This window comes from Cryptomeria japonica, chromosome 11 (assembly GCF_030272615.1).
Source record: "Cryptomeria japonica chromosome 11, Sugi_1.0, whole genome shotgun sequence".
Classification (NCBI taxonomy): Eukaryota; Viridiplantae; Streptophyta; class Pinopsida; order Cupressales; family Cupressaceae; genus Cryptomeria; species Cryptomeria japonica.
Window position 1 is genome coordinate 48,885,293 of NC_081415.1, and position 27,935 is coordinate 48,913,227.

General features: G+C 33.8%; 3 protein-coding genes across 3 annotated transcripts; 2 read left to right on the forward strand and 1 right to left on the reverse strand.

Annotated features, from left to right (window-relative positions):
- The first annotated feature begins 7,910 nt into the window (after nt 1–7,910).
- On the forward strand, nt 7,911–9,851 carry LOC131076763 (xanthotoxin 5-hydroxylase CYP82C4-like). The gene is made up of 2 exons (XM_058014082.2): nt 7,911–8,933; nt 9,184–9,851. Exons 1-2 carry the CDS (start codon nt 8,013–8,015, stop codon nt 9,811–9,813), a joined length of 1,551 nt encoding a protein of 516 aa, XP_057870065.2. The 5' UTR covers nt 7,911–8,012; the 3' UTR covers nt 9,814–9,851.
- Nucleotides 9,852–11,389: 1,538 nt separating this feature from the next.
- On the forward strand, nt 11,390–16,373 carry LOC131860014 (licodione synthase-like). Its single transcript, XM_059214355.1, has 2 exons — nt 11,390–11,572; nt 16,062–16,373. Exons 1-2 carry the CDS (start codon nt 11,390–11,392, stop codon nt 16,371–16,373), a joined length of 495 nt encoding a protein of 164 aa, XP_059070338.1.
- Nucleotides 16,374–19,444: 3,071 nt separating this feature from the next.
- Nucleotides 19,445–23,746, reverse strand: LOC131076769 (xanthotoxin 5-hydroxylase CYP82C4). Its single transcript, XM_058014088.2, has 2 exons — nt 22,627–23,746; nt 19,445–20,354 (listed from the first exon to the last, which is right to left on the reverse strand). Exons 1-2 carry the CDS (start codon nt 23,536–23,538, stop codon nt 19,722–19,724), a joined length of 1,545 nt encoding a protein of 514 aa, XP_057870071.2. The 5' UTR covers nt 23,539–23,746; the 3' UTR covers nt 19,445–19,721.
- Between the last annotated feature and the right edge of the window lie 4,189 nt (nt 23,747–27,935).

Below are 27,935 nucleotides of genomic sequence, written 5' to 3' on the forward strand. Positions count from 1 at the left end.
CCAATTCCTAATACTAATAACAAGAGTCAAAATATGACACAAAGTTCACAAATTAACAATTGCCTCTACACTTTAACAATATTCTCTCAACACACCTTTACTTGAGTAAAATAAGAATTTATAATGAAAATAACATTAAAAAAACTCTCACCATAAACCACAAATAAATCTAACACAAAGTCTGGATGCCAAAGCTTTCTTCTTTTTTCATCAAGTTTGTAAAATCACAATAGGAACACAAAGCTTCACTTTTTCTCTTCAATTAGGTAGAGTTTTGGCATATAGATTAAAGATTCTAGATACAAATTACAATAAGCAACCTCATATATATAAGAGAGGTGCGTTGAGAAAATCTATGACTAATTCAAAGAAGAGTCCTAATTGACTTTGGACTCGTGTATTTCATAAGTGCAAAAACTAAATAAAAAATGACAATTGAGGTGTCAAAGTCTTATTAGAAAATGAATCTAATATGAAAATTACTAAGTGTCACCAAACACTCCATTTTGATCTTTCTTCATGAATTCCTCGAACTTTTGTAGAACTATTGTCATCTGTTCCTCATCAGGTCCTTTAGTGTGACTTGTGATGACCTTGACCCAAGTTATAGAATCTTTGAGGCTCAAGTAGTATTTATTATTCTTCTTGAGAAGTGAGGCTACATCATTCAGATTTACTTGGATATCTATCAACTTATCAATAGAGGATAATGAGAAAACTTTCTTGTCAACTTCCTGACCAATTAGCAAATTGAATTCTATGACAATAACATCCTCATAAAGGGGCTTCTGGTTCTCATCAAAGAAAGTGCAAGGAAGAGATGATATCTTCTCGATGATGTCTTTCCCTTCATCATTACATTCTTTCTATACTTTCCTCAAATATTTGATAAGAATCTCTATTGTATTCATTTGGTGTTACAATATTTCTGTTTGCTCAATGTACATATCCCTCGAAGGGATCACCCCATTGTCAGCTAGAACATCCAATTAGAAATCTTCTAACTTCAACCAAGAGTCGAAGTCCTTCTCATGTGCTTCCAATTCATTAGAAAACAAATTCAAAGTTTTATCAATTTTACTTTTTACCTCCTCCAAGTTATTTACAAGAGTAATTGTTGAACACAAGAGATGAGTTCCCTGGCTCAATAGTCTATCCATCCATTAGCCAACTATTATCCCACAAGAATTAACCAGATCAACTTGCTAAATATTCACTCATCCACTGAAGAAGTGACTGGCTCGACTACCTCTAATGATTTGGTAACCTTAAGCAGGACCTCTATGAGTTGATCAACTTGTTTCTTCAAGTTATCTTTCTTAACTTTCTCTTCATTGAACATCACCACAAGATGTTGAAAAGAAGTTTGAGCATCTTCAACTGTACCCTCATGTGTTTGTTTCCCCAAAACAATTCTTTTAATGATGTATAATCAGTATAATGCACTTTATCCAAGTCTATTTTCAGAGGAGGAATTGTCATTTTATATACTTGTTCTTTTATGGGTCTATTCTCAATTTAGACAAATTCTTGGCCTTGTTTGTGACCTTAGGCTTAATAGGTACCAATTGGCTGAAATTAAAGTCATCTAGAGAGGTCGCTTGCTTCTTTCTCTTAGGGGTGCTAGACACTAGACAAGGTGACAAAGAAGCATCATCATCCACTCCAATAGTCAACACTTGTGTTGCCAACTCTTGAGACTAAATACTTGTTGTAACAATGGGTGGAGTTGAGTTAACAATGGCGAGTGGATTTGGAGTAGTAGAAACCTGAGGAGGAACTTAGATTTATGTCATAAATTTATCAAAATCTTCCAACATGGAAGAAATAACCTCAGACAAATTAGGAAGGAAAACAGTATCAAGGTTGTCATGAGGTGTATCAAGGGCATAATCACTTGTGGAAGTGGAAGGAATAACATGAGTTTCAAGAGCTTGAGATGAAAAAGACATAGTGGAACCTAAAGGAATAGCATTAGTAATAGAGACTAAAGTAGTGCTTTTGATATCACATAATGTAGGAGGAATAGCTTCACGCATCTCTTGAGAGTGGGAAGTACTTGGGATTTTAGGAAATCCTTCCTCATCAAATTCTTCTTCCTCTTGTTCATGCTCACTCTTTGGTTCATTCTCTTCAAGTAGTTGTTCACCTTCATTTAAATCTTATTCTCCTTCAACTTCATAATGGACTTGAGTCTCTTGAGTTGAAGACTCGCCTTGGATCTTACCCTTTTCGATACTGAATTTGAATTTTGAAGCTTTAGGAGCCATAGAATCATGTTTGTTCTTTGTCCTCAATTCATAAATCCTTCCCTTAAACCATGCACCGTCTTATTCAAATGATTCAATTTGGAAAGGCTTTAGTTGAACACCATGCAGTTTCAACCAAACATTAGTATTATCAAGAATTCTCTATAACCTAGCCCTTATTAAATTATTCTCCTTTTGGGACCATTGAATAAGAGGCAAAGATGATCCAACTACTTTTTTATTTTCATATATAGGATCTAGGATGTCTCCATCCTAGATTCAAGATCCTTGGGAACATCAGCAAGATCAAAATTCTCAATTTGTTCCACTATCAGACAGTAGTAGTCAAATCTCTGGATGTTCTCTTCTATTCTACAATCAATCCATACATCTTCAATCTGGTGAAAATGAGTGTTACTCGTCTTGATTTTGTTCTTCATGTCCCTATAGTCAAAATATTTCCTTGCTTTGAACAATCTCATGGGTATTCTTCTCATATCCTCATCCATGGAATGGTCCTTGTAGATAGAATTGATGGAGTATCTCCCTAGGGTAATGGTGAACTTGAGACCTATCTTATGATCCCTAGATTGATGCTCATGGATTTATATCATTTGGTGAGCTATCTCCATAAGAATGATCTTATTTGACGAATACCTTGGGAGCGTGAAGGGTTCTCCATCAAAGCACCGAATCCTAGCATATGTAAATATGGGGAATCGCAGGAAAATACAACCATAATCACTCACCACCTTCTAAGCCGCATTTGATACCCTCTTGTTCTGAATATCCTTATCAAATAAGAACATATAATGAGAAAAGAAGGCATCATTGACCCTTCTGAAATGGTGCAAACTCTCCTTGAGAGTCAACTAAATCAATTACTTGTGTACAGGAACTTGACTCCTATCACCAGTGTTAGAGAAACTTGAAAATGCCTCATTGAGGTGGTTTCATAGACAAGATAGGAAGTCATATATAATTTTAAGGTGGTGGGCACCTTGGTCAACTACTCGCACGAAGCATCTGCAATTTGCTTTCCCTAGTAAATCTTCTTTTTGTTCTACCTGATAATGCGAATGTGGTGATACATCCACTTGTGGTAAGTATTTGAAGTTGGAAGTCCTTTTATCCTACTAAGAGGAGTAATGAGATCGTTCACCTCTTTAATGAAATTACTATGAGGAAGAGTCTTTGGCCACCTTGAAAATTTAGGTCTAGGATTAAATTTAACCAATTTTCATTGATATTCTTCCTACACTTATCTAAATTGTTATTAAAATAGGTCACAACTAATTTCATGTCAATATTGGCATAATTCTCTATAGGTGGACACTTGAAAATTGTGTCAAATAAGTCCTCATCGAGCTTGATGAGTGTTTTCTTTCCATCTGCATCCTTCATTGATCTGCTGGTAGGGTCATACCTATTGGCAAGAGCCAACACAAATTCTGGATTCTGAGATGACATAGGAAAAGCCATCACCACATGAATTCCATTGTTGACAGTGGTCTCCATTCTATAAGATACTGATGGTTTTTTTACTCCTTTCGAGAATTCATCAAGATCCACATGGCCAATTTCTATATCCTTGATATTTTCAATATTGGATGATACAGGTGAAGGAGGAAAAATTGAATGAATTTCTTGCTTCTTGGACTTCATTGATCTCTTACTAGATGTGGGCTCCATCATTTGCAATAAATGTACTAAAACATGAAAAGATCATTATTTGAGATGATTAGCCTCCATAGGAAACTCATTTGATAGGATAAAAGTCATCAATCAATCACAAATTGGCTGAAAACCACTAATTTGCAAGTGTGTGAATTAGGTGTAAATTGGTCTTATAAGTCCCATTTACACTTAATATAAGTGTCAATTCATCAGCAGGTGCATATTAGACTTATAAGTTTGATTTGCACTCATATATAGTAAAAAATTAAAATAAGTGTATATCGGGTTTATATCCCCAAAATACACCAAGAGAACAAAATTACATGAAGGTGTATGTCGAGGTTATAAACCTGGCATACACTTATTTTGATATAAAATTAAAATATTGATCAAGTGTATGTCATAGTTATAACTCCGATTTACACTTATTAAAAGAAGAACCAAAACAAGGTGTGCATCAGGGTTATAACCCCAACATACACCTTAAAAAAGACTTATTTGGTGTAAGTTGGGGTTGTATCCCCAACCAACAGCTTGGAAAAACACTTATTAAAAACTACCAAGATATGGTGGTGGTGTTAGTCGGGGTTGTATCCCTACTGACACCTCTTTGGTAGGACTTCAAACAAAATGTACATAAACAATTGTGAGCGTTGAGGTTGTAACCTCGATCACCACTATCTATCAAAGAAAGGCAATACAAAAGTGAGTGGTGGTACTGTGTCCCCACCACACACCGTGGAGCAAAGCTTTGGCGTATGATGAGGCTACAACCACGCCACATACCAAAAGGAGCATCAAAACAAAGGGATGGGTTGGGATTGAAACCCGAACCACACATGAAGTTAGGGTTTTCAAAATCAATTAAAAATGATATTGAAAGTTTTATCATTAACCATATACATTGAAGTGATCAATGATAAAAAAATTGACAAAGATAAAGCCTGTAATAAAATAAGAGAAAACGACAAAATTAATACATGCCACGGGCTCTGATAAATCTGATTTGAAAATAAATTAGGCACTGTAAGGGTCTCCACAAAAACAATGAAGATAATTAGGGCGTAAATCAATAAATAAAAGGGTAAAATAAACCCAGTATAAATCAAACTCTAAAAACAATAAATGCAAAATCATGGTTCATTATGGCATCAATTGGACTTATAGGTCCAATTTACACAATAATGTTTAAAGTGGTGTTCAAATCAAACTTATAAGTCCGATTGAGTCACCATGGTTCAAAGTCGGGTTTAAAACACGCCTTGACACCTAATACCCAAAAATGGTCCAAGATCGGGTTTAAAACCTGACTTGACACCAAAATAGGAAAGATAAAATTTTAACTTAAAGGATTATATTTCAAGATCGAATACCAAGTATTCGAGGACAAATGAGACAACAAAAATGCCTCATTACTTGAATTAAGAGAAAAGAGGACAAATTTTATAAAAATTTATAGGGGTTATCCTATTTTCACAAAAAACGAAAACAAGGACAACACCATTGTGCTATAAATCTAAGAGATCGAAATAGGGTATGTGTAGATATAGAAGCTTAACCCTAACCATAATAAGGATAGCACTAGTGGCAAGATTAACCCCAACATAAATATTAGTTAATACACTAATTCCTCTTAATGAGGATAAAGGGGTGTGTCACCATATTTCCAATAGTTTCATGAAATCCTCACTTATTTTAAAATAATTGTACACCTCTTCATTCATTGAAATATTTATCTAACCTCGTATCATCAATTCATTGTTATAACTGCACACAATTCCTTATCTATTTTGATATTTTCTATGAAACTAAAATTGTAGTAATAGAATCGATTAGATCAACAATTTTTAAAATATAAGAGTTCAAATAGGTTACATTTTATTTTAAATATTATTTCACATATTTATAAATTTCTATTTTTTAACATTTATTCCACTAAATATTTTTCTATCTATGATCTTGCTTTCTTTGATGGTTTCCCTAAATTGATAGAAGTAATAGTGTAATCAAAAGGGTGCATTTCTATCTCGAGAAAATCTTTCAATAGGATCATTATTTGGACACATATTAATCATTGTGCATCTATAATAGTGGTGGATATTACCTATGCTTTCTTTATAAGATATAACATATAATTGTACATAGAATCTATTCAAGATCATCTACTAATGTTTGAATTACCATCTTTTTACTTTGAATAATTTTATTAAAATATTATGAATAATATACATCCTAAGTTTTCCATCAGGTGAATCCTTTATGTTTTATACCACATTTTTGAGATTATTATTGTTGTGTATACATATATACTATCATATCATCTATATATTATACTTTTGGAGGACTTGGAAATTTATTATTATATAATGGAATTTAGAATGAGGTTTGCATTGATATGGAGTGGTGTCTTTCAAGAAAAAATGAAGATGATGTCTTTGGATATGGTCAAGGTGTACTCTTGAAAGATAAGTATTTTATGTTTGATAGGGTTCTCTATGGCATAAGAGGGGAAATTGTATGAAGAGAAATACGTTATTTCTTATACAATTTTGTCAATTGGTGGTTAGGAGGTGGATGAGGCACGATTAGAGTTAGGGATTGCAATAATGATTGAAGTGTCTATCAATCACCACTCATAATTGCTAAAATGTCCAATTCCTTTGTTAGAATCATGTATTTTTATTCCCTATTATTTAACCACTTCTTTGTCATCTTGATCACTCCAATTATTTGTTCTAATCTTTTCACCTATCTTTTCCCTAAAATATTCATAGTGGAGGCTTAATATTTTTTATTTTTTTTTGGTATCTATTTTTATTAGTATCACAACTATTTTCATCATCTTTATTATGTGAGACACTTGAAGCTATTGAATAAGTTTTCAACATGAGAAAATTCATTGTGGAATAATCACTTTTTCTAACTCCATGATCATTGTCCAAAATAGTCTAGGGGTCTTCCAACCTTTCAAGTATATTATACTTGTAGATATTGATTAGACCTTCAATGTTCAATCTTGGAAAGAATATATCACACTCTTAAGATCTTACCAATAATTTTCTAACATTATTTTCTCATTGTGATCTTCATGTGAGTACACTAGCACTCTACAACACCATCTTGAATAATTTTGCAACCAACATTACTCTCTTGACTTCTTAAAGAAATTTCAGATAATGTAATTTTTGTTGTTTTTCTTTCATTTTAACATTGTGTCTCTTGACTTCTTAAAGATATTTGAAATAACATAATTTTTGTTACTTTTCTTGTATTTTTTTTTTTTTTCTGTCTATGATAGTTGAAATCACCTTGTATTAATTTGGAGTAAGTGCTAAAACTATTATAATTGAACGACAATAAACATTCCGAGAACATCATTCTTTATCACAATTCCTCAAAAAAACATTCTTCGAAATGGCTGTGGCTAAACTGGCTCCAAAACTGCCCAATACAAATCAGTAACCTTCCTTTTTGCTAAAATTACAGATCATTGATCATGATCAGCAGAATTAGCTGCAGCTTTGATTTTTCCAAAAATTTTAAAAAATCAATAATATGAATTTTAACATGCGATTTTGAAGCCAGTTTAGCCACGTCCCATCGCAATACCCTCTCCATTTATATTTAAACAACATTTCAAATTTAAAATCTAATTAGTCGGCCCTGTACACAGAATCTCCACGCGCTCTGTCGTTTATAGAAAGCGCAATGGAATTTTCTCACGTGCCTGCTATTTATTGATTCCTCAATTTCAGCGCACACCACACACCTCTTTTGAATGGTTGGACGTTAAAATATTTTTGTTGAATGGACGTTTGTATATAATTCCAATGCATGCCTGGTAAAACATAGAATTGAGGATTGTATAGAAAGAATTCTGTGTTCGCCCATGGAATTGGGTTATATTTTAAATTGGAGGAAAACTTGAGTAAGGCAAGTGTTTTGACTAGAGCAGCTTGCAAACAGTTTTTTGTCTCATGCCTTTTACTCTCTTCGTAGTCTTTTTTTACTTGCTGAGAAGAGATTCAGTATATATATAGAGAGAGAGCTTTAGTAGTATTTAGAAAGAAAAGCAAAGAACAGACGATGGAAGGATTCATGGAGCTTGCATCGCCTGTTATTCTGGTAGGAGCTGCTACAATTTTTGTTGCACTTATTCTGCTAAAAAGCCTTGCAAGTAATAAGACCTCTCTCCCTGTCCCTCCAGGCCCCAGAGCTCTTCCTGTAATAGGCCACTTTCATCTTCTGTTTGATAAAACCAGGCCAATTCACCAGATTCTAGCAACAATGGCAAAACGCTATGGACCTGTTATGCAGGTCAAATTTGGTAGCAAGCCCGTTTTGGTGATAAGCTCTGCAGAATTAGCAAGAGAATGTTTTACAGTGAATGACAAGGCTTTGGCATCAAAACCCGTTCTTTCACAAGGCAAGCATTTGGGCTACAATTATTCTATGGTTGCTTGGGCTCCTTATGGCCCCTATTGGAGAACTGCTAGAAAAGTTTGTGTGGTTGAGCTTCTATCTCCAAAAAGAATCCAGTCTTTTGCGCACAAAAGAATGCAACAACTTCGCAAAGGAGTAAATTCAATGTTTCAGCAGGCTCAGCTGGAGAGTAGTGTTAACATGAAGAGGTTTTTCTCCCAATTGAATTTTAAGACTCTCATGTCTATGATCATAAATGAGAAGTATTTTGGAGAGGCCTCAGGGGTTTCAGAAGATATTGTATCTGAGGCGATTGAAGAGTCCTTTGTGTATCATGGATGTGTCAATATTGGGGATTATATTCCCTGGTTGAAGTGGCTTGATTTGCAAGGGTATGAGAAGGCTATGATAAGAGTACAAGCACAAATAGACTTGTTTATGCAGAGAATATTGGAGAAGCACAGGGAGAAAGGATCAAAAGATGGGGAAGAGATGGAAGACTTTGTTGATGTGCTCATTCAACAGGCAGATGAGAATGCCCAAGCAATTCCTGATAAAGATGAATTCATTAAGGCAACTACTGGTGTAAGTGTTTTTACTTTGTCGTTTTTTAACAATTTTACTTCATGTTTAGCTATTTATATTCATTATTATTGTCATTTTTTATTTTGATTGTGTATAATTTTTTGCATCAATGTTTCAGATCACACTCTGTAATCCACATAAATATTTTCACAGTACTATTTGTACTTAAGTTATTGTGACTTTAATTTTTATCTCTTTCCCTTATTATTAATATTTCTACCCCTTGTTATTAATATTTCTATGTTTGCAGCTTATGTTTAGTGCAGGTTCTGATACACTTTCAGTTGCCATGGAATGGGCATTGTCATTGTTATTACAACATCCACATGCAATGAGGAAGGTACAAGAGGAACTTGATTCTAAAATTGGACAAAACAGACTAGTGGAGGATTCAGATATACCCCAGCTAAAATACTTGCAAGCAATAGTGAGAGAGAGTTTGCGCCTTCACCCATCAGCACCCTTGCTTTCAGTACATGAATCTGTTGAGGCTTGCACAGTGGGAGGCTACCATATTGCTGCAGGAACCATGCTATTTGTGAATGCATGGGCGATTCATAGGGACCCAAAATTGTGGGATAAACCACTAGAGTTTATGCCAGAGCGTTTTATGGACAGGGAGATAGATGTAAACAACATACAAATGAAAGCTGATGACTCAGAGATAATTCCATTTGGGGCAGGGAGAAGAGGATGTCCTGGTGCTGTATTGGCAATGAATATGGTGCAACTCACTCTCGCAACTTTCTTACATAGCTTTGAGTGGTCTATTCCAGCTGGAAAAGTTATTGACATGAACGAAGGGGTTGGCTTGACAATGCCAAGGGTGGTACCTTTGGAGGTTACCGTCAAACCTCGTCTCTCCCATCATCTATACTAGAGATAGATCTAGTGTTAATGCCATATTTCTACAAACTCTCTACTCTACTCTATTTTATCTTAAATGCCTAATGTCCCGATGTAATTTGGACTAAGGTATAAACCATATAATTCAAACTATAATCACTAAGGTGTTTTTTTAATGTGTTTATGGATTTAATGATTAATGTTATAGCTTTAATATTTTTATTTTAAAACTATTTTTATTATGGATTACTGAAAGTTATGATTTGATTGTTTTCACATATATATATATATATATATATATATATATAGTTTTGGACTAACTAATACGTTCTTGTGATGTGTGCACTAGAAAATGGACTAGATTATGTAGGTGCTAGCAGTGCAACAAAATAGATATTAATCATAAAGTCATTTAATGGTGCCTTTGTAACTATGAGATTATTATGCTATATGTATTCTCTAACTGTTAATTTCTTTTTAAGTTGCATCTTAGCCCTTTACTAGTTAGTCGTTCTAGAATGATGGTCAATTAAACCTTGCATCTTAACCTAATGATGACTTCTTTGGCCCTATAGACTGTTGATTACATATAATATTAACTGGTGAAATTCAATGCGACATTTATTATGGAACGATATACTTGATTAGCTACATAGATGTATTGACGGATTTTTATCATCCATATTTAGTTTTATTTCCATTTTTAGCTAAAAACTCTTTCACCATTAGTTGCACCAGTGGATATATAGTTTGAATAGTATGATTATATTATTTCCTAGTTTAACTAGTTCTTCTCAACTCTCAAATTAAACAGTTGAGTTAAGGTCGTCAGAATGCTTGGTGCGTCAATGGATGAGATGAGGAGGAAAGTAGCAGAGAAAGATGATAAATAGTGCAGTGATGAAAAAAGATCAAGAAAGGGTTCGGTAGTAGTTTCCATATAAAGGTGAGGTGCTCGTCTTGACGGGATTATGCTGAAAAAGCTTAGTAAAAATAAATAATGAATTTTCCTAGCTAAAACTAGCCAACTTCCCTATGAGATTTGAAGCTTAGCTATGACAAATAGTTGATTCATAGGCCTATAAGATGACCTAGAATTTGTGTCGAAAAAGATGCCTCTCCCAACCTAAATCCATCCCTGCAAGGCCCTCGAATTCTTCAATCCATCCACATGGTTGTTGAGAGTGAGGGAATGAACACCTGTTCATAGCAGCTTGGGAGAGTGAAAAAATAGCATTTATAAAGGAAATGGGTTTTTTCATAGCATTCCTGTAGATTGTAAATAAATTAACTTTTGATTTTTTCTCTTGTCCTTCTTATTAATACTTGTAGCTATGAAGCATATGTGTAGCGCAAGATCTGATACAGCTTCAGTTGCCCTAGAGTAAGCACTGTCATTGTTAACTACAGCATCCCCACGTAATGAGAAAGGCACAAGAGGAACTTTGGACGGTGGAGACTAGTGGAGGAGAGAGATTTACCCCAGTTAAAATATCTGCAAGCAATAGTGAGAGAGACTATGCGCCTTCATCCACCAGCACCTTTCCTTTCGGTACAGAAATCTATCGAGGCTTGCACAGTTGGAGGCAATCATATTCCCTGCAGAAACAATGCTATTTGTGAATGTATGGGCAATTCATAGGGACCAAAGATTGTGGAATAAACCACTAGAGTTTATGCCAGAGCGTTTGATGGAGAAGGAGATGCAGTTAAACGACATACAAATGAGAGGGGATGACTCCGAGATAATTCCTTTTGGAGCAGGAAGAAGAGGACGCCCTGGTGTTTCACTGGCAATGAATATGGTCCAACTCGCTCACAATTTTCTTACATAGCTTTCAGTAGTTTATTCCACCTGAAAATGTTATTGACATGAATGAAAGGGGTTGGATTAATAATGTCAAGGGTAGAACCTTTAGAGGTTACTGTCAAACCTCGTCTCTCCTATCATCTATATTAGATATAGATATTAGAGATAGGTCTAGTGTTAATGCCATATTGCTACAAACTCTCTACTCTACTCTATTTTATGTTAAATGACTAATGTCCCGATGTAATTTGGACTAAAGAATAAACATATAGTTCAAACTATAATCATATTTTATGTTTTGAATGTTTCTATGTATTTAATAATTAATGAGATAGTTTTAGTATTACAATTTTAAAACTATTTTTATTATTAATTGAAGGTTACGAATTAATTGGTTTCATTTGGACATATTATATGAATATATCTATGTGCGTACATGTGTATATAAGTTATGTTTTGGACTAACTAGGTACTAATGCTTTATCAAGATGTATGAATGTGAAATTTGGAATAGTTTTTGTAGGTGCTAACAACTTTGGTAGCCTTGAAGCCATTTAATCATGCCTTTGTACCCATAAGATCATCATGCTATGTGTATTCTCTTGAAGATCGAGGGTGCCGAGCATTAGTAGATCCTCTAGAGTTTTAGAAAAGGGAGATTCTATTACTTCTGTCATTCAGAATGTCATATGCTCATCTGTTTTTCAAATAACCATTTTCTCCAAAGGATATGCACATTCCTCATGGTGTTTAGATGAGCTCGTTGTAATGTTATAACTACGAGATCATAATGGTGCACAAGGGTAGGGCCTAACAAGTGTTTTCTTATAATCCTAGATGATGTCGATCATCAAGATTAGTTGCATGAGCTTTTATTTCAAGATCTTCTAAGTCGTGGTAGCTTAGTAATTGTCATAATCCGTGACGAAGGTGTGTTGAAAGGTGCAGGTATCAGTAATCGATATAAGTTGAAAACAATGAATAGTGGTTGTGCTTGTTAGCGGTATAAATCATGCAATGGTTAGCGTAGTTACTCGCAGTCTTCTCCGTGATTCAAGGGCATCATTCATGATTGCATGATAGTTGCATAAGTCCAACTAAGTGAATAGTGCAACAACTAGTTAAACATTCATGCTCTGCCTCTTTCACCACAAGCTTTGTTTAATATGATTGTTATGCCATTGTTTCCTCCGTAATTTTCATTATCTGCAGTGCTCTATAGTGGTCATCTTTGTATAAATCTGCATATTTTGCAATTGTAAATGTACAATCACTTAATAAATTTTCATTCTCTACAGTTCTATTTTCTCTTCTGTGCAATATTATTTGCAAGTTTTTCTTTTCTTATTTTCCAGCTACATCTTGTATAGATCTGTACTTTATTTGCAGGTTTGGAAAATTCTACATGGTATCGGAGCTAGATTGCTAGAAAGAAGAATCAACAAACAGATTTCTAAAGATTACCATCATCATGGAAGCTGATGTAGACCTTTGTTTCTAGATGCATGCGTATTCTTTCCCCAATTTTTGCATGCTCCTTGTTTTTTTCCTATGTTGATTGATTAAAAATTGTATGTGCTTTGCAAGCACTGTATGACAAAGATCTGGAAAATTTGGGGTTTTGTAAAAAAATGAACTTTTAGAAAGATTATATGGGGGTTTTTCATAATTCATTTAGTATAGGTTTATTCAATAAGTTTCCTAAATAAACATAGAAGATTAATGTTGCTATTAACCACTAAGTTCTTTATTCTTCCTCCATTTGGCAGCCAAAAATGTTCTTTTGTTCTAAATTCCTGTATACATGAGATTCCAATGTTGCAACTTTGTTTGCTCCTAGAGATTCTTTCTAGCAGGGTTCCTGACTACATGAGATTCTAGAGTCACATCCTTGAGTGCTTCCAGAGTTTCTTTCTAGTGGGAAATTATTGAGCATTAGATAAAGAAATGCATCATACCAACTGAAGGACATCTTTGCAGTTCTTCAGTTTGGAGCACATTTCTGCAGATTCATATCTTCCTGTTTTCAGATGACCGGTTTATATATTCATAGACCGTGTACCTATCTGTTCATCCATTTAAGCAATGAAGGATATGTACAATTACATTTTCAAAGTATCCCAGAGGTACTCATGTAGTGTTTCTATGATTCTAATAAAATCCTATTGCAATGTGGATTCATTTCCAATTCTTCTTCATCGACAATTGCAACTTTCTTCTTTAGTTTGAATAAATGGTTAGGAGTTTCTCTGAATTGGCTTTTCTCCTTTCTTCTTTGTAATTGGGTTCTTGATCAAGCTTTGTTGCTAAGACCCAAATCTCTCCTTAGTTAAGCTTAAAGGGGGGTGTTAGTGTTCAGTAAGCTCCGGTCTCAGTGAACTGATATCGCATGCTCTATTTTACATTAAGCTAACTATGGAGAACTGGGAATTAGACTCACTTAGACTCTACCTTGTAATTTCAGTTTAACTGATCTACATCGTCAGAAATTACATGCATTCTTGTATAATTTTTTCTTGTGATCTATATATCATTTGCAATTCATACAGATTTGTAATAATGGAGATGATTGAATTGCATTAATTCAATTTTGATTTTCTTCTCTATTTTACTTGCAAGTTTGCTTCTTTCTTTTTTGTGATTGGGTTCCTAATCAGGCTTTGTTGTCAGGACCTATATCTCTCCTATCTCTCATTAGTTAGACTTAAGAGGGGGTGTTAGCACACACTTAACATTTTGTTTTGCACCGTATTTTATGGACAAGAGACTATGCATATGTGTTGTGCATGTAAGCTAACTAAAGAATTCTAACTCCACCTCTACCTCATAATTTTAGTGAAATTCTTACAAATTTTCAAAATTTCCATGCATTTCATGCATAATTTTTGCTTCTATGATCTATATATCATTTTGTAACTCATATAGATTCATAATGAAGATGATTGAATTGCATTAATTTAGTTCTAATTTTCTTCTCTATTTTGCTTGCAAATTTTGCTTCTTTCTTTTCTGCTAGATCTATTTTATTTTGCAAGGATAACTACAAAATTATACATTGTATCAGAGCAGGTTCTTAGGAAGAAAAATTGAAACACTTTTATTTGTAGGCACTAAAGATTGAGTTGTTTTAGAGTCAAATATTCATTGTATTGAAGGTTTTGTTTTTGTACATTTTTGGGAGATATATTAAGGAGTGAAACATGTATATGTTTAAGGGTTGCAGATGCAGGTATTGTGGGAGAAATCAACATGGGAATGAATGGTATCCTCATTTGTCACATAATGTCTTTCAACTCTTGTTTGGGAATGCATCAAAATCTCAAGTTGCTCCTTGCCCACCTACAGATATAGTTGATGTACCTTCACCTGCGAGTTTGATAGAGATCTTGGCTTCTTTGAATTCTACTTCAGATTCTCTTCAGCGGGTTCATTCTTGTCCTCTTGATGAGCGAGATATCATCATATCAGACATTTATCATTTGTTTATTGAATCTCTCTCTGATCATGATGACAATATTGAGGACATGTGCCTTCTCTCTGATGTCGACTCACATCAAGTTGCATCTTCTTTTGGTTTGGATTCTCTTGTTTTCTTTGAACCACTCCATGCTACTATCTTGACACATCTTGATTCATATCCGAACAAATCTCACACTTCAGTGGTCACTATCTGAAAACTTGTATGGCAAAGTCACAGTTCCGCATCAAATTGGAGAAACATGAGTATTTTTCAGAACCATTCATCTTGGTTCCTTCATACATTTCACTTGAGTGGGAATTCAGCAATTTGACAACTCGAGGTTTCTATATTCCAAAAGGAAGAGGCATCATTTGTTGCAAGGGAACCTACTACAACATTCGCTTTGCTACATTCTATATTGATATTCTTTCTCTTCTTTGTGAAGGCACACATGGCCAATTTTTGCAAGACCTTCTTTGGTTGCAAGACATTGTAGCATATTAAGTGTCATGTAAAGTTAGTGTAATTTTGAGGGAGGGTTTTGTTCCCACTGGGTTTTCCCTCTTTCCTCTCGTCTTCCCTCTTTTCTATCTCTCCTTAGTTAGACTTAAGGGGGGGTCTTAGCGGTATAAATCATGCAGTGGTTAGTGAAGTTACTTGCAGTCTTCTTCATGATTCAAGGGCATCATTCATGATTGCATGATATTTGCATAAGCCTAACTAAGCGAAGACTGCAACAGCTAGTTAAGCATTCATGCTCTGCCTCTTTCACCACAAGCTTTGTTTAATATGATAGTTATGCCATTGTTTCCTCAGTAATTTCCATTATCTGCAATGGTCTACGGTAGTTATCTTTGTATACATCTGCGTATTTTACAGTTGTAAATGTACAATGACTTAATATATTTTCATTCTCTATAGTTCTATTTTCTCTTCTGTGCAATATTATCTGCAAGTTTTACTTTTCTTATTTTCTAGCTAGATCTTGTACAGATCTGTACTTTATTTGCAGGTTTGGAAAATTTTATGTAGTGCTAGAGAACTCTTCTGTAATCATGCTTTTGGCGGAAAGGAACCAACCTATCGATATGAGCAGCTGGTTGAAAGGTTCGTGCAAGTCTGTAGAGATTTACTCCTCTCACTCAAAGTTTTGGGCAGCCAAGTTTGTGGAAGGGATGACAAGTATTGGAACTTAGAATTGGAAAAAGCTAGGGTTACCCAGCCCAATGATGTCAGGCGATGTCTTAAAATCAGCTTTGACAATTTGGACAGTGTGGAGAAACATATTTTTATGGATATTGCGTGTTTCTATAATGCCAGATAAAAAGATAGCGCCGGAGAAGTATTGAAGAAGTCTTACAGGACACCTAGATACGTGCCTTGTCGATCTAAAGTTCACTGTTGCCGTGGGGATAAATACTTATTCCATGCCTTTTCAGTTTGGGTAACAATCAGTTGTCTTGAAGCGGGGAGGCGCTGCGGTCAGCACGCTGACTGGAGCCAAAGTCATATGAGACTGGACAAAAAATATAAGACTGAATGAATAAAAGGATCAATATCATGTGTTATAGGAATGGTATTATTGCGATTGAGTTTTCTGATTTCTCCCTTAAAGGTTCTAAAATCAGTAGTAGTACGACCATACTTGTTGTGACAAGCACAAAAGAAGAAATCTGTATGGTTGCGTTTCATAAGCTAACGAAGTTCGAAGAGTGATGATATAGTCGCATAAGAGTCTTAACAAGATTTGGTCTTCTTCAGATAAAGGAACATGGTTAGATATTATTTTAATATCAAGTAAAAGAGAGTGGATTTTTATGTTCAAAGTAATGAAGAAATGGGTGGAAGGAAAAGAGTAGGGAATTTTATGCCAATTTTATAATAATGAGGTTTGGGTATATAAGGATCTTAATTTTTTATTTCATATGTTCAAGACCATCATCATTGTATTCTTATTTAGAAATAATGTTAAAACTAGCTTTGTGATGTGTATGCAACTTTAATGGAGAAAGACTTTCATCATAGATCTCATTAAAATCAATTGTATAAGCATATTTAAGTAGCATGTTTTGAAACACTTAAAGGATGAATAGATGAATAAGGATTGATCCTTCTGGGAGGATGCTCATCTTTGTTAACATCATTCATGTCCATTTTGGAGGTTAAGGAATCCTCTCTTATTAGGTGCCTTTACAAGTGTTTTCATCTTTCAATGTCTCATTTCTACTTAATGTAATATTAAGTGACATGTTATTAAGGAAGTGAGTAATACCATGTTGCCTTAAACATCTTGATAAATAAGATAATCTCTAGGATAGTAATAAATATCTATGTCCATTTATGTGTTAAGATTTGGATTATCAATGTCTAAGGCATGTTCCTCTTGCACCAAAGTATCCTTATGAATGAGGGGAGTCATGCAAGAGGAATCATCATCATTCCTCAATGCTTCATATCTAGTAGACAAATTATTAATAAAAGTATTAATGGTATCTTCTTCTTGCACCAAAATACACTCATGAATAAGGGAAATTTTGGGAGATCGACAAACATTGTTCATCTCAATATCATTTAAAGGAGTATTACCAAAAATGCAACATGAAACATCTACCTCGAAGATTTTATGAAAGAAAAACATGTCATGAACATATTTGAAATCCTCATTGTGTAATAATATGAAATATTTATCAAGTCTTTTTAAATAACACATATCATGAACATCCATGAAATCCTTATTTGGAATACATGATGATGCAATGACTCAATGCAAGTAATATGAAATTAAATATGCCTCTTTCCCACAAATGATCTTGGTAGGTGTATCTAATTAGTAATGTAATCATATGTGAGAGTACAAGCCAATCAAATTTGGTAGGATTCATGAGTTAAATTATAAGATATCGAGGCATAAGACACGTTGGGTTCACCAAAATGATATGTATGAAAATGAGATCCTAGGCTTATGCATGAAAACTAAGATCTCAAATATCCATTACATAGCATTGGAGTAGAAATAGGCCCAAGTTTAGTCATGAAAGGAAAGCTATTGACATAGATTATGTTCCTTTGTTGCAATGGTATTGAGATTGTAAAGTGTGTGCAAATGAACTAATAAAATATGGAGTTGAAAGTGTTGGACTAATGTTCTAGGTTCTCTAATATAGTGGTTGTCCAAATTGACATTATGGAGCATAGATGCAATCAAAAGGTTCTATAGACATGTCTCCCAAAATAATAGCCAAACAAGTGTTAGACGCGAGTGTTGGCTACCCTAGTCCAAGGGACTTTGCCTATTTGAAATTTAGGACGGTCTCTAATTGTCTACTCTATGTTCTTGTGACTCACCAGTGATAACTTTAAGAAATCCCCCTCAAAAAAAGATATAAAATTGTGATGAATTTTTATTTATTTAGGATAAAACTAATATTTTTTATTGGCGAATCTTTCATTTTTTAAAAGAAAAATGTTAATTTTATTGGTGAATTTTTATTTATAAAATTTCTTTGGTAGAAAATCTTGGCAAATCTTAGAAAATAATATGAGTATGAATTAATTCCTCTTGCAAATAATTTCATTTTAAAAAATAAATTCTTATAGAAAAGTAGAGGCCTAAGGTGGAAATCGTTAAATGAGTTTAAAGGGTAGACACTACTTTATTTAGTTACTACCATTAACTTAAGTTAATCTAATAGCCCTCTTTATATTTTGTCAAATAAAATTTACTTAAAACTTGTAATACTCATGGGTCCCAAAATTATTTTTATACCATTGATTTCCATTGAGGTCAACAATTGAAAAGCAACTCAACCCCCACGAGCATTACAACTTGTAGGTACAATTTACCTCATAGAATTTTGGATCATAAGTAAACCATAACTAGATTTGTTATACACACAATTCCAACCAATTTATTTTAATATAGAAAATCTAATCACACTCTTATAAGAGTGACTAGATATTAAATGTGCCTTGTGATTACAAATGATGCTTATTATAATTATTTCTCATGGTATCTCTAACAGTAACAGTAAGATAACGACTTTCCTACTATTTATCAAAAAAAAAAACGACTTTCCTACTAAATCAAATACCAAGATAAATAGTCTATTAAAAAAATATGTTAATAAATGTATATAAATTATATATTTAAAAAAAAATCTATATAATGATAAGATGAATGTATATATATTGTTAACATCTACCCAAAAATACAAAAGATAAATATTAAATAAAATAATCAATATATTTACAATTCCAAAAGCTTGTCTATTGAGCTGATAGCAGAAGTTTATGAATTATATTTTTTATATTTTAAGACCAGCTTTATGATATTCTAAAATTAAATTCTCTAACATTTCAATATATTTCTATATGGTACATAAAACTCCCCAAAAGTAATGATACTGTTGGTACTTCTAATAATTTCTGGAAGCAGTAACATTGTAACACGGGCTTCATTTGCCTGCACAAAGTTTCTCCAGAAAAAATGAAATTACAATATGTTTTCCTTCGGAAATCTTTTTGATCCAAAACATGGAAGGATCTCATTTATCTTTGGTACTAAACAGAAGCTTATAGATTGTTTGTGCTCCCAATCATATGAGCAGTATTTTATTCAAAATTTAAACCATAAACAAAAACAAAGGAGTTCAATGGTCTGTGACTAGATTTCTTACTGGTATAGATGATAGGAAAGACGAGGCTTGATGGTAACCTCCAAAGGAATTGCTCTTGGCATTGTAAAACTGACCCCTTCATTCACGTCAGTGACTCTTCCATCTGGAACAAACCAGTCAAAGCTCTGCAACAATCTTGCAAGAGTTGTTTGCACCATACTCATTGCCAAAGAAGCACCTGGACATGATCTTCTCCCTGCCCCAAAAGGAATCATCTCAAACTCATTCTCTCTCATTTGCATGCTATCTACCTCTATCGCCTTCTCTATAAAACGCTCTGGTATAAATTCTAGTGGCTTATTCCACACTTTCGGGTCTCTATGAATTGCCCATGCATTTACCATGAGCGTTGTTCCTGCAGGAATATGATATCCTCCTATTGTGCAAGCCTCAATAGATTTGTGTGGCAACAACAGAGGTGCCGATGGATGAAGACGCAAAGTCTCTTTAACTATTGCTTGCAGGTATGTTAACTGGTGGATATCTGATTCCTCCACAATTCTCTCTCGTCCAACTTTATAATCAAGTTCCTCTTGTGCTTTTTTCATTACTTGGGGATGTTGCAGTAACATTGTTATTGCCCACTCTAGTGCAACTGAAGATGTATCAGATCCTGCATTTAACATAACCTACAAGAGAACAAGAAAAAGAGATAAAATCAAAAACTTTGCAGAAAGTTAATTATTTTTAATATTTTTAATATTCAGAGATTTTTATGGATAATAAGGTCATGATAAATCATATGATTTATAGATGCCAACATTTTCTTCCAGGAATTGCTAGCAAGAGGTTCAAATCCTTCACTTCTAAGGTCTGGGAAACTCAAGGTCCTTTAGGACATTTATATCTTGATCCAAAGGAGGGCTTAAAGGAATCGATTGATATAAGTGAAGGTATTTATACCTTGATCAAAGGGATGTCCTTGTGCAAAACTATTGCCAAGTTAGCTTTTGATGCCTACTTCATTTCAGCAGGTCTGTTTATTGACAGGAATAAAATATTTCTCATAATTAAGCTATCAATCTCCAAGCTTTTTTTTAAATTCTTAACAGACAAATTAACAAGTTAATGTTAAGAACAGAATCCAAATAGAATCTTTTTATGAAATCATCACCATTACCCACCTCTCCATTGATCTCATTTTCTGGGTGTATTAAGCTGCCTTCTCTTTCTCAATACCTTCATTTATAGAACCTAATTATGCTTTTATATTATTTTCTGAAGACCTTAATCGTGTTTGGCTGACTTTCTCTTTTCTCATGCACATCCTTAGTATATTTCATTTGTTTCGTTTGGAAAGTTAATGGATTTAGTTTGAAAAATTAATGGATCTAGGTAATACTCTTTATGGAGTTAATTCAATTGCAGGGAGCATTATCAACCATTTGAAGGATCCTAGGAATGGCATTAATCCTCCTCGATCTTCTGTCATACAAAGAGGAAGAAGTAATAATCATAAGCCAAAATTTTGGGAGATAAAGGTAAAATACAATTCAATTTGCCTGCATTAGCTGCCAAAGTCTGAGTTATGATTTTTTTCTCTTACAACAGGAGTTATCTGTTTTTTGGGGATGGGAGGATTTAGAAGAGGTTTTCTGAGGTAGACGATTTCTAATTGGAATGATATTGGAACTGGTATTGGATCTAATTAGGATTAGTTTATCATTATGAATTTTGATTGTTATGTTTCTCATGTTTTTTCGTTCCTACTCCAGTGTTTTCCTATATTTCTTGTTGATGTGTTAACTGTTCTAGTATCTTTTCTGTTTATTCTATAGTTCTACGGAGTTTTCCGACAGGAAATGAGGGACTGTAGGAATGGGTTTCAAGGACTGGCAGACCAAGGGTCATATTTGGGAACAGTGAACAGTGAGGGGATGAATGGTGGTGTGGGGTGGTGCTGATATTAAAAATTGAGGTGGATTGAAATCTTTAAGGCAAATTATATCATATAATATTGTCACTCTTTCATCAACTGAAACAGAATGTGTAGCAGCTCAATAATCACATTCACTTTGCATTCATAAAGTCCTCCCTCCTAATTCATGGACGTGTCTATTCTGGTTCTAAAATGGCAGTACGGATTGACTAAAACGCGTGTTAGTCGCGCGTTTTACACCGTTGATTTTGCAATAAACGGCTGCGATTGACTAAGATGTCGCTATCACGCTGTATGAAAGCTCTATTTTAGAACCAAAATAGCTTCAATCCTAATTCATAAAGTTCTCCCTCCTAGCCATCCAAATGTCATGTCTATCTGTTTCTCCAGCTCTCTCCCTTTTATTCCTATCTCCATTCAATGCATATGGTACTAAGTAAAAAATGTATGCTTAATCTGCAGTTAATATTTTTGGTTCTCCCTCCTTTTCTAGATATATGTAGAATAGTCTAGAAATTGTATTGTAACAATAGAATGCTAGAGTAAGATAGGTTTTTTTAATACGTAAAGAAAAGTACAGCAGAAGGAATGGAGCTGTAGCAATAGAGAACAAAAGAGAAGAAAGCAGGAGCAGGAAAAGTAAGAGCAACAGTTTGAAGAAAGCAGAAAACAGGGGACTCTGTTTTTGTTATTTTCTGAACATGAAATTGTGCAATAGCTCGTTGCTTTGTAATGTGTATAAGTGAATCAGATATTCTGTATGATTTGAAATATAAATATATCTGTTCTGTGCTGTTCCAATAATCTTTGTGTTCTTCTATTTTGTTCTTTATTCTTGTTTTGTTCAATTCTCTGCCTCTTTCCATCAGGGCATAATCTAATTGTTATGGTACTTTAGTCCTAATATAAATCAAATAATGAGTCACGAAACTATGCTAGTGGTATAGTATCTGATTGTCCACTATTCACACAAGAAGTTATAAACCAAAACTACAAAAACTAGCAAAGGGCAAACAACTTACAAGAGCAGTTGCCTTAATGAATGCATCTTTATCAGGAATCGCTTCAGAATTCTCCTCTGCCTGCGAGATCAGCACATCGATAAAGTCTTCCATCACTCTCTCCTCGTTTAATCCATTCCTATGCTTGTCCAGAATTCTCTGCATAAACAAATCTAGTTTCCCCTGTACCTTCTTCATAGCCTTCTCGTACCCCTGCAAATCAAGCCATTTCAACCAGGGAATATAATCCCCAATACAAATTACTCCTTTCAGGACAGATGTCTCTTTAATCAGACGGGTAACCAATTCTACCGAAATACCTGATTGCTCGCCAAAATACCTCTCATCTACGATCATAGCCATCAGTATGTTAAAAGTCAGTTGGGACAAAACACTTCTCATGTTCACAATACTCTGCAATTGTGACTGTTGAAACAGAGAATTTACTGCCTTAGAAATCTCTTTCATTCTCTTGGGTCTAAATGATTGGATTCTTTTGGAAGACAGAACCTCAAGCACGCAGATTTTTCTAGCATTCCTCCAGAAGGGGCCATAAGGAGCCCAACCCAACATAGAATAGTTGTAGCCCAAGTGCTGGGCATGTGCAAGCCGAGGGCGAGAAGCAAAAGCCTTATCATTTACCGTAAAACATTCTCTGGCTAAATCTGAAGAACTTATCACCAAAACATGAACGCTACCAAATTTGAGATGCATAATAGGCCCATAGATCGATGAGAGTGAATTTAGAATATGATGAGTTGGCCTACTTTTATCTCTGAGAAGATGAAGGTGACCAATTACAGGAATGGCTCTGGGGCCTGGAGGGAGGCGGCTCCTATAATTTCCAAGGTATTTTACTAGAATTGCTGTCACAAGAAAAATTGTGGCGGCTCCTACCAGAATAACTGACACCGTAGAAAATATTGTGTCCATTGCTTCAACCTCTGTTTCCTAAATCCTATATGAACTATAAATACTGCAAGTGGACTGATATTGCTGCATCTGCTTCCAAAAACCTCAATAAGGAGTGTGAACAGAGTCAAGAAAGATTATCTGTATTAATTATTTTCCAAATAGGGCTTTTGTTACATATTTCTTGGGGCACTGCTTTTTAGATCACCTCCCCACTTAAATTATTCTATTATTGTGTTTAATTTATCAAAGGAGAAAAGATGCCTTTGTAGCAAAAGTAAACAAATATATCTTCTTGGATTATACGGAAAAAGTAGGACATGTAAAATAAATACAAAATAATTGAAAAGGAAGGCTTACCAAATTTTACTTTTCATTATTAGAAACATAGTTCTTGGTTTCCCTTTATATTTAATTTACATTATTATCACAAGAATATCACATATAATAGTAAAAAAATTCATAAAAAATATTACATATAATAGTGAAAAGACTGAGTTGGGTCACTTCAGATTCCACTATCTAAAGACTAATCATTTAATAAGTATAAATGAAAATCAAATAATTATGAATTGATGCATGTGGAGCCTAAACAATTGAACATAAAATAGAACATTAGGAATGAATGTAGACAACATCTATTTTAAAATATTAAAACTATAAGATACATTATTTTTTATATTCATTTTATGTCATTTCTAAATATATTTTTTATTAAAAGAGGAGTAAAAAATTTTTCAATCAAAGAAAGAGATAGAAAACAAGAAAGACCAGAGATACAAAGCAAGAAAGACCACACGCTCAGTAGAGAAAAAAATTACACAACTCTGTCAACATCCATTAAGTTATACAAACAATGAGACATTTCCCAAGATAATTGCCCCCTATCCACTATATTCCAATCCTACCTATGATTAGAAGCCCATTTGGTCAAACAATCTACAGGTCCATTCTACTACCTAGGAATGTGACAAAAAGTAATAGATTCCAAGAAGTTGCATAACCATAGCTAAATGATAGCTAACCTCGTCTAACCGACGCTTATTCGGCAAAGTCACAAATAATCTGATTTCAGCCAAAAACACAACTATGCTCCACCGCATGCAAAATGGCAAGAGCCTCCATGAGATTATTGGTATAGAAACCCTTATAAATTGAGAAGATAAACTGAATATCTCTAAGCTATCACGACCAACCCCACCAATACCTCTAAATATATAATACCTTTTGATTTGATAAATAAAAAGCTTTTTGAAATAAAACCAAGTAAATAATACAAATAAATAATAAAATACTTCTTAAATAATTTTAAAATAATATAACTCTAAAGTAAATAAAATAATTCAACATTATACCTATCAATAGTTTTCTAAATAAATACATTTTGTTTTGTTTGAAGTATTATTATTATGAAAATTCATAATCAACTAATAGCTTTTATTTCACCATCATCACTATTTCATCCTTATTGCTATTGTTGTGGATAAGAGTTTTACAATTGAAAACTATTGACTCAGAGTAGGTTTTGTCCATATAATTTACTTCAAAGGTTATATTTAGCTTTAGAAAATTTTAAATTTTATTCTATATTTCATTATGGATTTCTCTTTTAAGAGGAATTTTTTTAATTTAAGATAATTTTTTATATTCTATTTGTTCGTTTTTATTTATTCGTTCATAAGTTCTTATGAGTTATTTAAAATTTGTAATGTTCGTAAATTGTTGAGTATGCAGTTTTGAACTTTGGGTTGTTAATTTTAATTTGATTTAAAATGTACAATCAAGGATGTCTATTATTTGAAATATAAATTTTTAAGAATGTTTTTTATTTTTTTAATCTTTTTTTCAAAGGGATAAAAAAAATTTAAACACAAATGATAATTACAAATAAAAAATGGTCAATAGCCCAACAAAGAAATCCTCCACAACTAATATCTCTAACTTATGTGATAAATCCAAAGACAAATGTTCCCTTTTGCAATATTTTGACCCTACATTCGATCAATGTCTATTTGGCTAGGCAATCTATTACTCTATTACACTCACTTGGAATATGAGAAAAGGTATCAAATTTTAAAGACCTAGTCAAACTTATAATCTATCGAATAACCACAACTGGATTCCAATTAGCATCATCGAATTAGAATATTTAATTTATTTTTTTGTTATCTCAGAGGTGTCCCCACAACTCACTTGTGACCCTGTTATTGAGTCAATCCATTCTCTCGGTCGTGCATTGAACCCACAGACCCCACCTAGACACGACTGAGTAAATCGACTCTTTCAATGGAACGAGGCTTGAACTTGCATTGGTTGTCCATGTCTTTCAACTGCTCAACCAACCAGTCTACACCCTGGCGATAAAATGTTTAATTATTATATTAATGATTTTAAAATCTATTATTTTTAAATAGACAAGATGTAAAAAATGGTTGAGCAATAATATAGATAATACTAAGAGAGTAATGATAAAAGAAGATGGAATGAATAAATAAAAAAGATTACAAGATTTTTAAAAAGTGAGTATAGTAGCCTAGACAGGTAGTAGAGTTGGCTTGGACCATGGGTTTGCTCCCCATTGGTCTTGGGTTTGACTCTAAGGCTTGGATTCAACCGATGGGCTTGGTTGATGGGCTGCTTAGCTCATCTCTAGGGACTAGTCTCGCCTCAGCTCGCCCCATAATGAGAAACCAGTGTCGCTCGGCTGAGTCGTGGGGATACCCTAGGTGACTAAAAAAAAAGACGAGTATAGAAGTACTAAGTAATTATAGAAAATAAGATTAAGATTGTATTATCTAGTCCTCTTTATTCATAGGAAACTCATATTTGAATTCAAGGATGTAAAATAGATGTGATGAGTAGGTAGAATTTTTATTAAAATATATGGTAGACAATTCTTTATGAATGTTTTCTTCTTTTGTATTTATTTAATTTTGTGTGCTTAATATTATTATTCTACTTTTCATTCCCTTTCTCATAGCATTTTCACTTCCTTACCCCGAAGGCATGATCTCGACTGAGGACTTCCAAATGTCAAAAAGGGATTTGTGAATTCTGGTGGACTTATACCAAGATATGTAGAGGTCTCATGAAATAGGTAGAGTTCATTAGAGGGACTTGATTTGTTAATTTGAAGGATTCCACCTTGATGGCATAAGTTATGGTAGAATTGTTCCCGATTTTCAGAAGTAGCATTCTAACCAGGACACAATCTTTGGAGGATGGTGTATAGTGGTGCGAGAGTCTCTAGATGGGGATAATGTAAGCTTTTATGAGTTTTTGAAGTCCCTGCATTGAACAACATACCTAACAAGGAGCTGGAGGGCCAATAAGAACATTCAAATCATTGTAGGAATCTTCCATTGACACAAGTTACATAACTAAGGATTCATCTTAGCCAAATAGTAAAAAATTGTTCTCTCTATTTATGTATCTATGTGATAGATATATGGAGGTCTAAATAATGCGAGTGAATTTTTTGAGAAAATGCCTCAATGAAATGTGTTTTTCCATTTTATCATAAGTGTTTCTATACAAACTATGATCATTATCCATGTAAAAGAGATAAATTTGTTTATCATAGATAGATGAGATTCTAGGAAGTGAAATTATTATTCTTAAATCTAGAATTTTAAATAAATGTATATATGGATGTTTGTGCATGGGTTAGTGGTTATATATGAGCATGTATATATTCAAATTGATGAAAACAAATGTAAGTTGTTGTAACATCATAAATTATTTACACTAACAATTTCATATTCTATTTGGCACCTACTATAGTGTGGTTTACATTAGTTGATTTTAAAACCATTTATGCTTTATACTTATAATGTGTAGGAAAAGTTCAATCCTAGACTAACATGTCCATTAATCGAGGATCAATTCCTTTTCCTTCACAACATTAGAGATGTGAGTGAGCTTAAATTCTTATCCACACGGAAGAGCCATATTGTCTTGGACTCATACTTACAGTTATCAATCATGTGATTGGAATTGACTGTGTGTGTGTGTGTGATGAACTAGTCTAAAGAAGGATAAGTTGAACAACATTGATAGAATAAAAAAAATTAAGAACGAAAATACAAAAGAAGTTACAAATCTAAAAAATATATATAGAGAGGAAGGTTTGATGATAACTATGCATGATATGGGTGTTGGTGCCCTAGTTTGAAGGTTTCTAAGACATCAAAAGACAATCAAAAATAAAATTGGGAAGCTTTGTACATCTATCTTCCAAAAATGTGGTTCAAAGTAGCAGGACAAGGGCATTGGGCATCCTAGTTTGAGGCTTTTCATTCGTTCAAAATCTAATCTCTATCACCGTCTACTCCATTCATTTGTACTTATCTAACAATTGAATCTAAACTTGCACAAATAGAGAATGGGAGAAACGAGTTATGTTTTATAAGGATATT

Bases quoted from the DNA above. Each gene is read 5' to 3' on its own strand.
- LOC131076763 (XM_058014082.2), top strand. From the start codon at position 8,013: ATGGAAGGATTCATGGAGCTTGCATCGCCTGTTATTCTGGTAGGAGCT. The intron at 8,934-9,183 runs GTAAGTGTTTTT...CTATGTTTGCAG, and splicing joins TCATTAAGGCAACTACTGGT to CTTATGTTTAGTGCAGGTTC.
- LOC131860014 (XM_059214355.1), top strand. From the start codon at position 11,390: ATGCTATTTGTGAATGTATGGGCAATTCATAGGGACCAAAGATTGTGG. The intron at 11,573-16,061 runs GCAATGAATATG...CTTTATTTGCAG, and splicing joins GACGCCCTGGTGTTTCACTG to GTTTGGAAAATTTTATGTAG.
- LOC131076769 (XM_058014088.2), bottom strand. From the start codon at position 23,538: ATGGACACAATATTTTCTACGGTGTCAGTTATTCTGGTAGGAGCCGCC. The intron at 20,355-22,626 runs GTAAGTTGTTTG...GTTCTCTTGTAG, and splicing joins TCATTAAGGCAACTGCTCTT to GTTATGTTAAATGCAGGATC.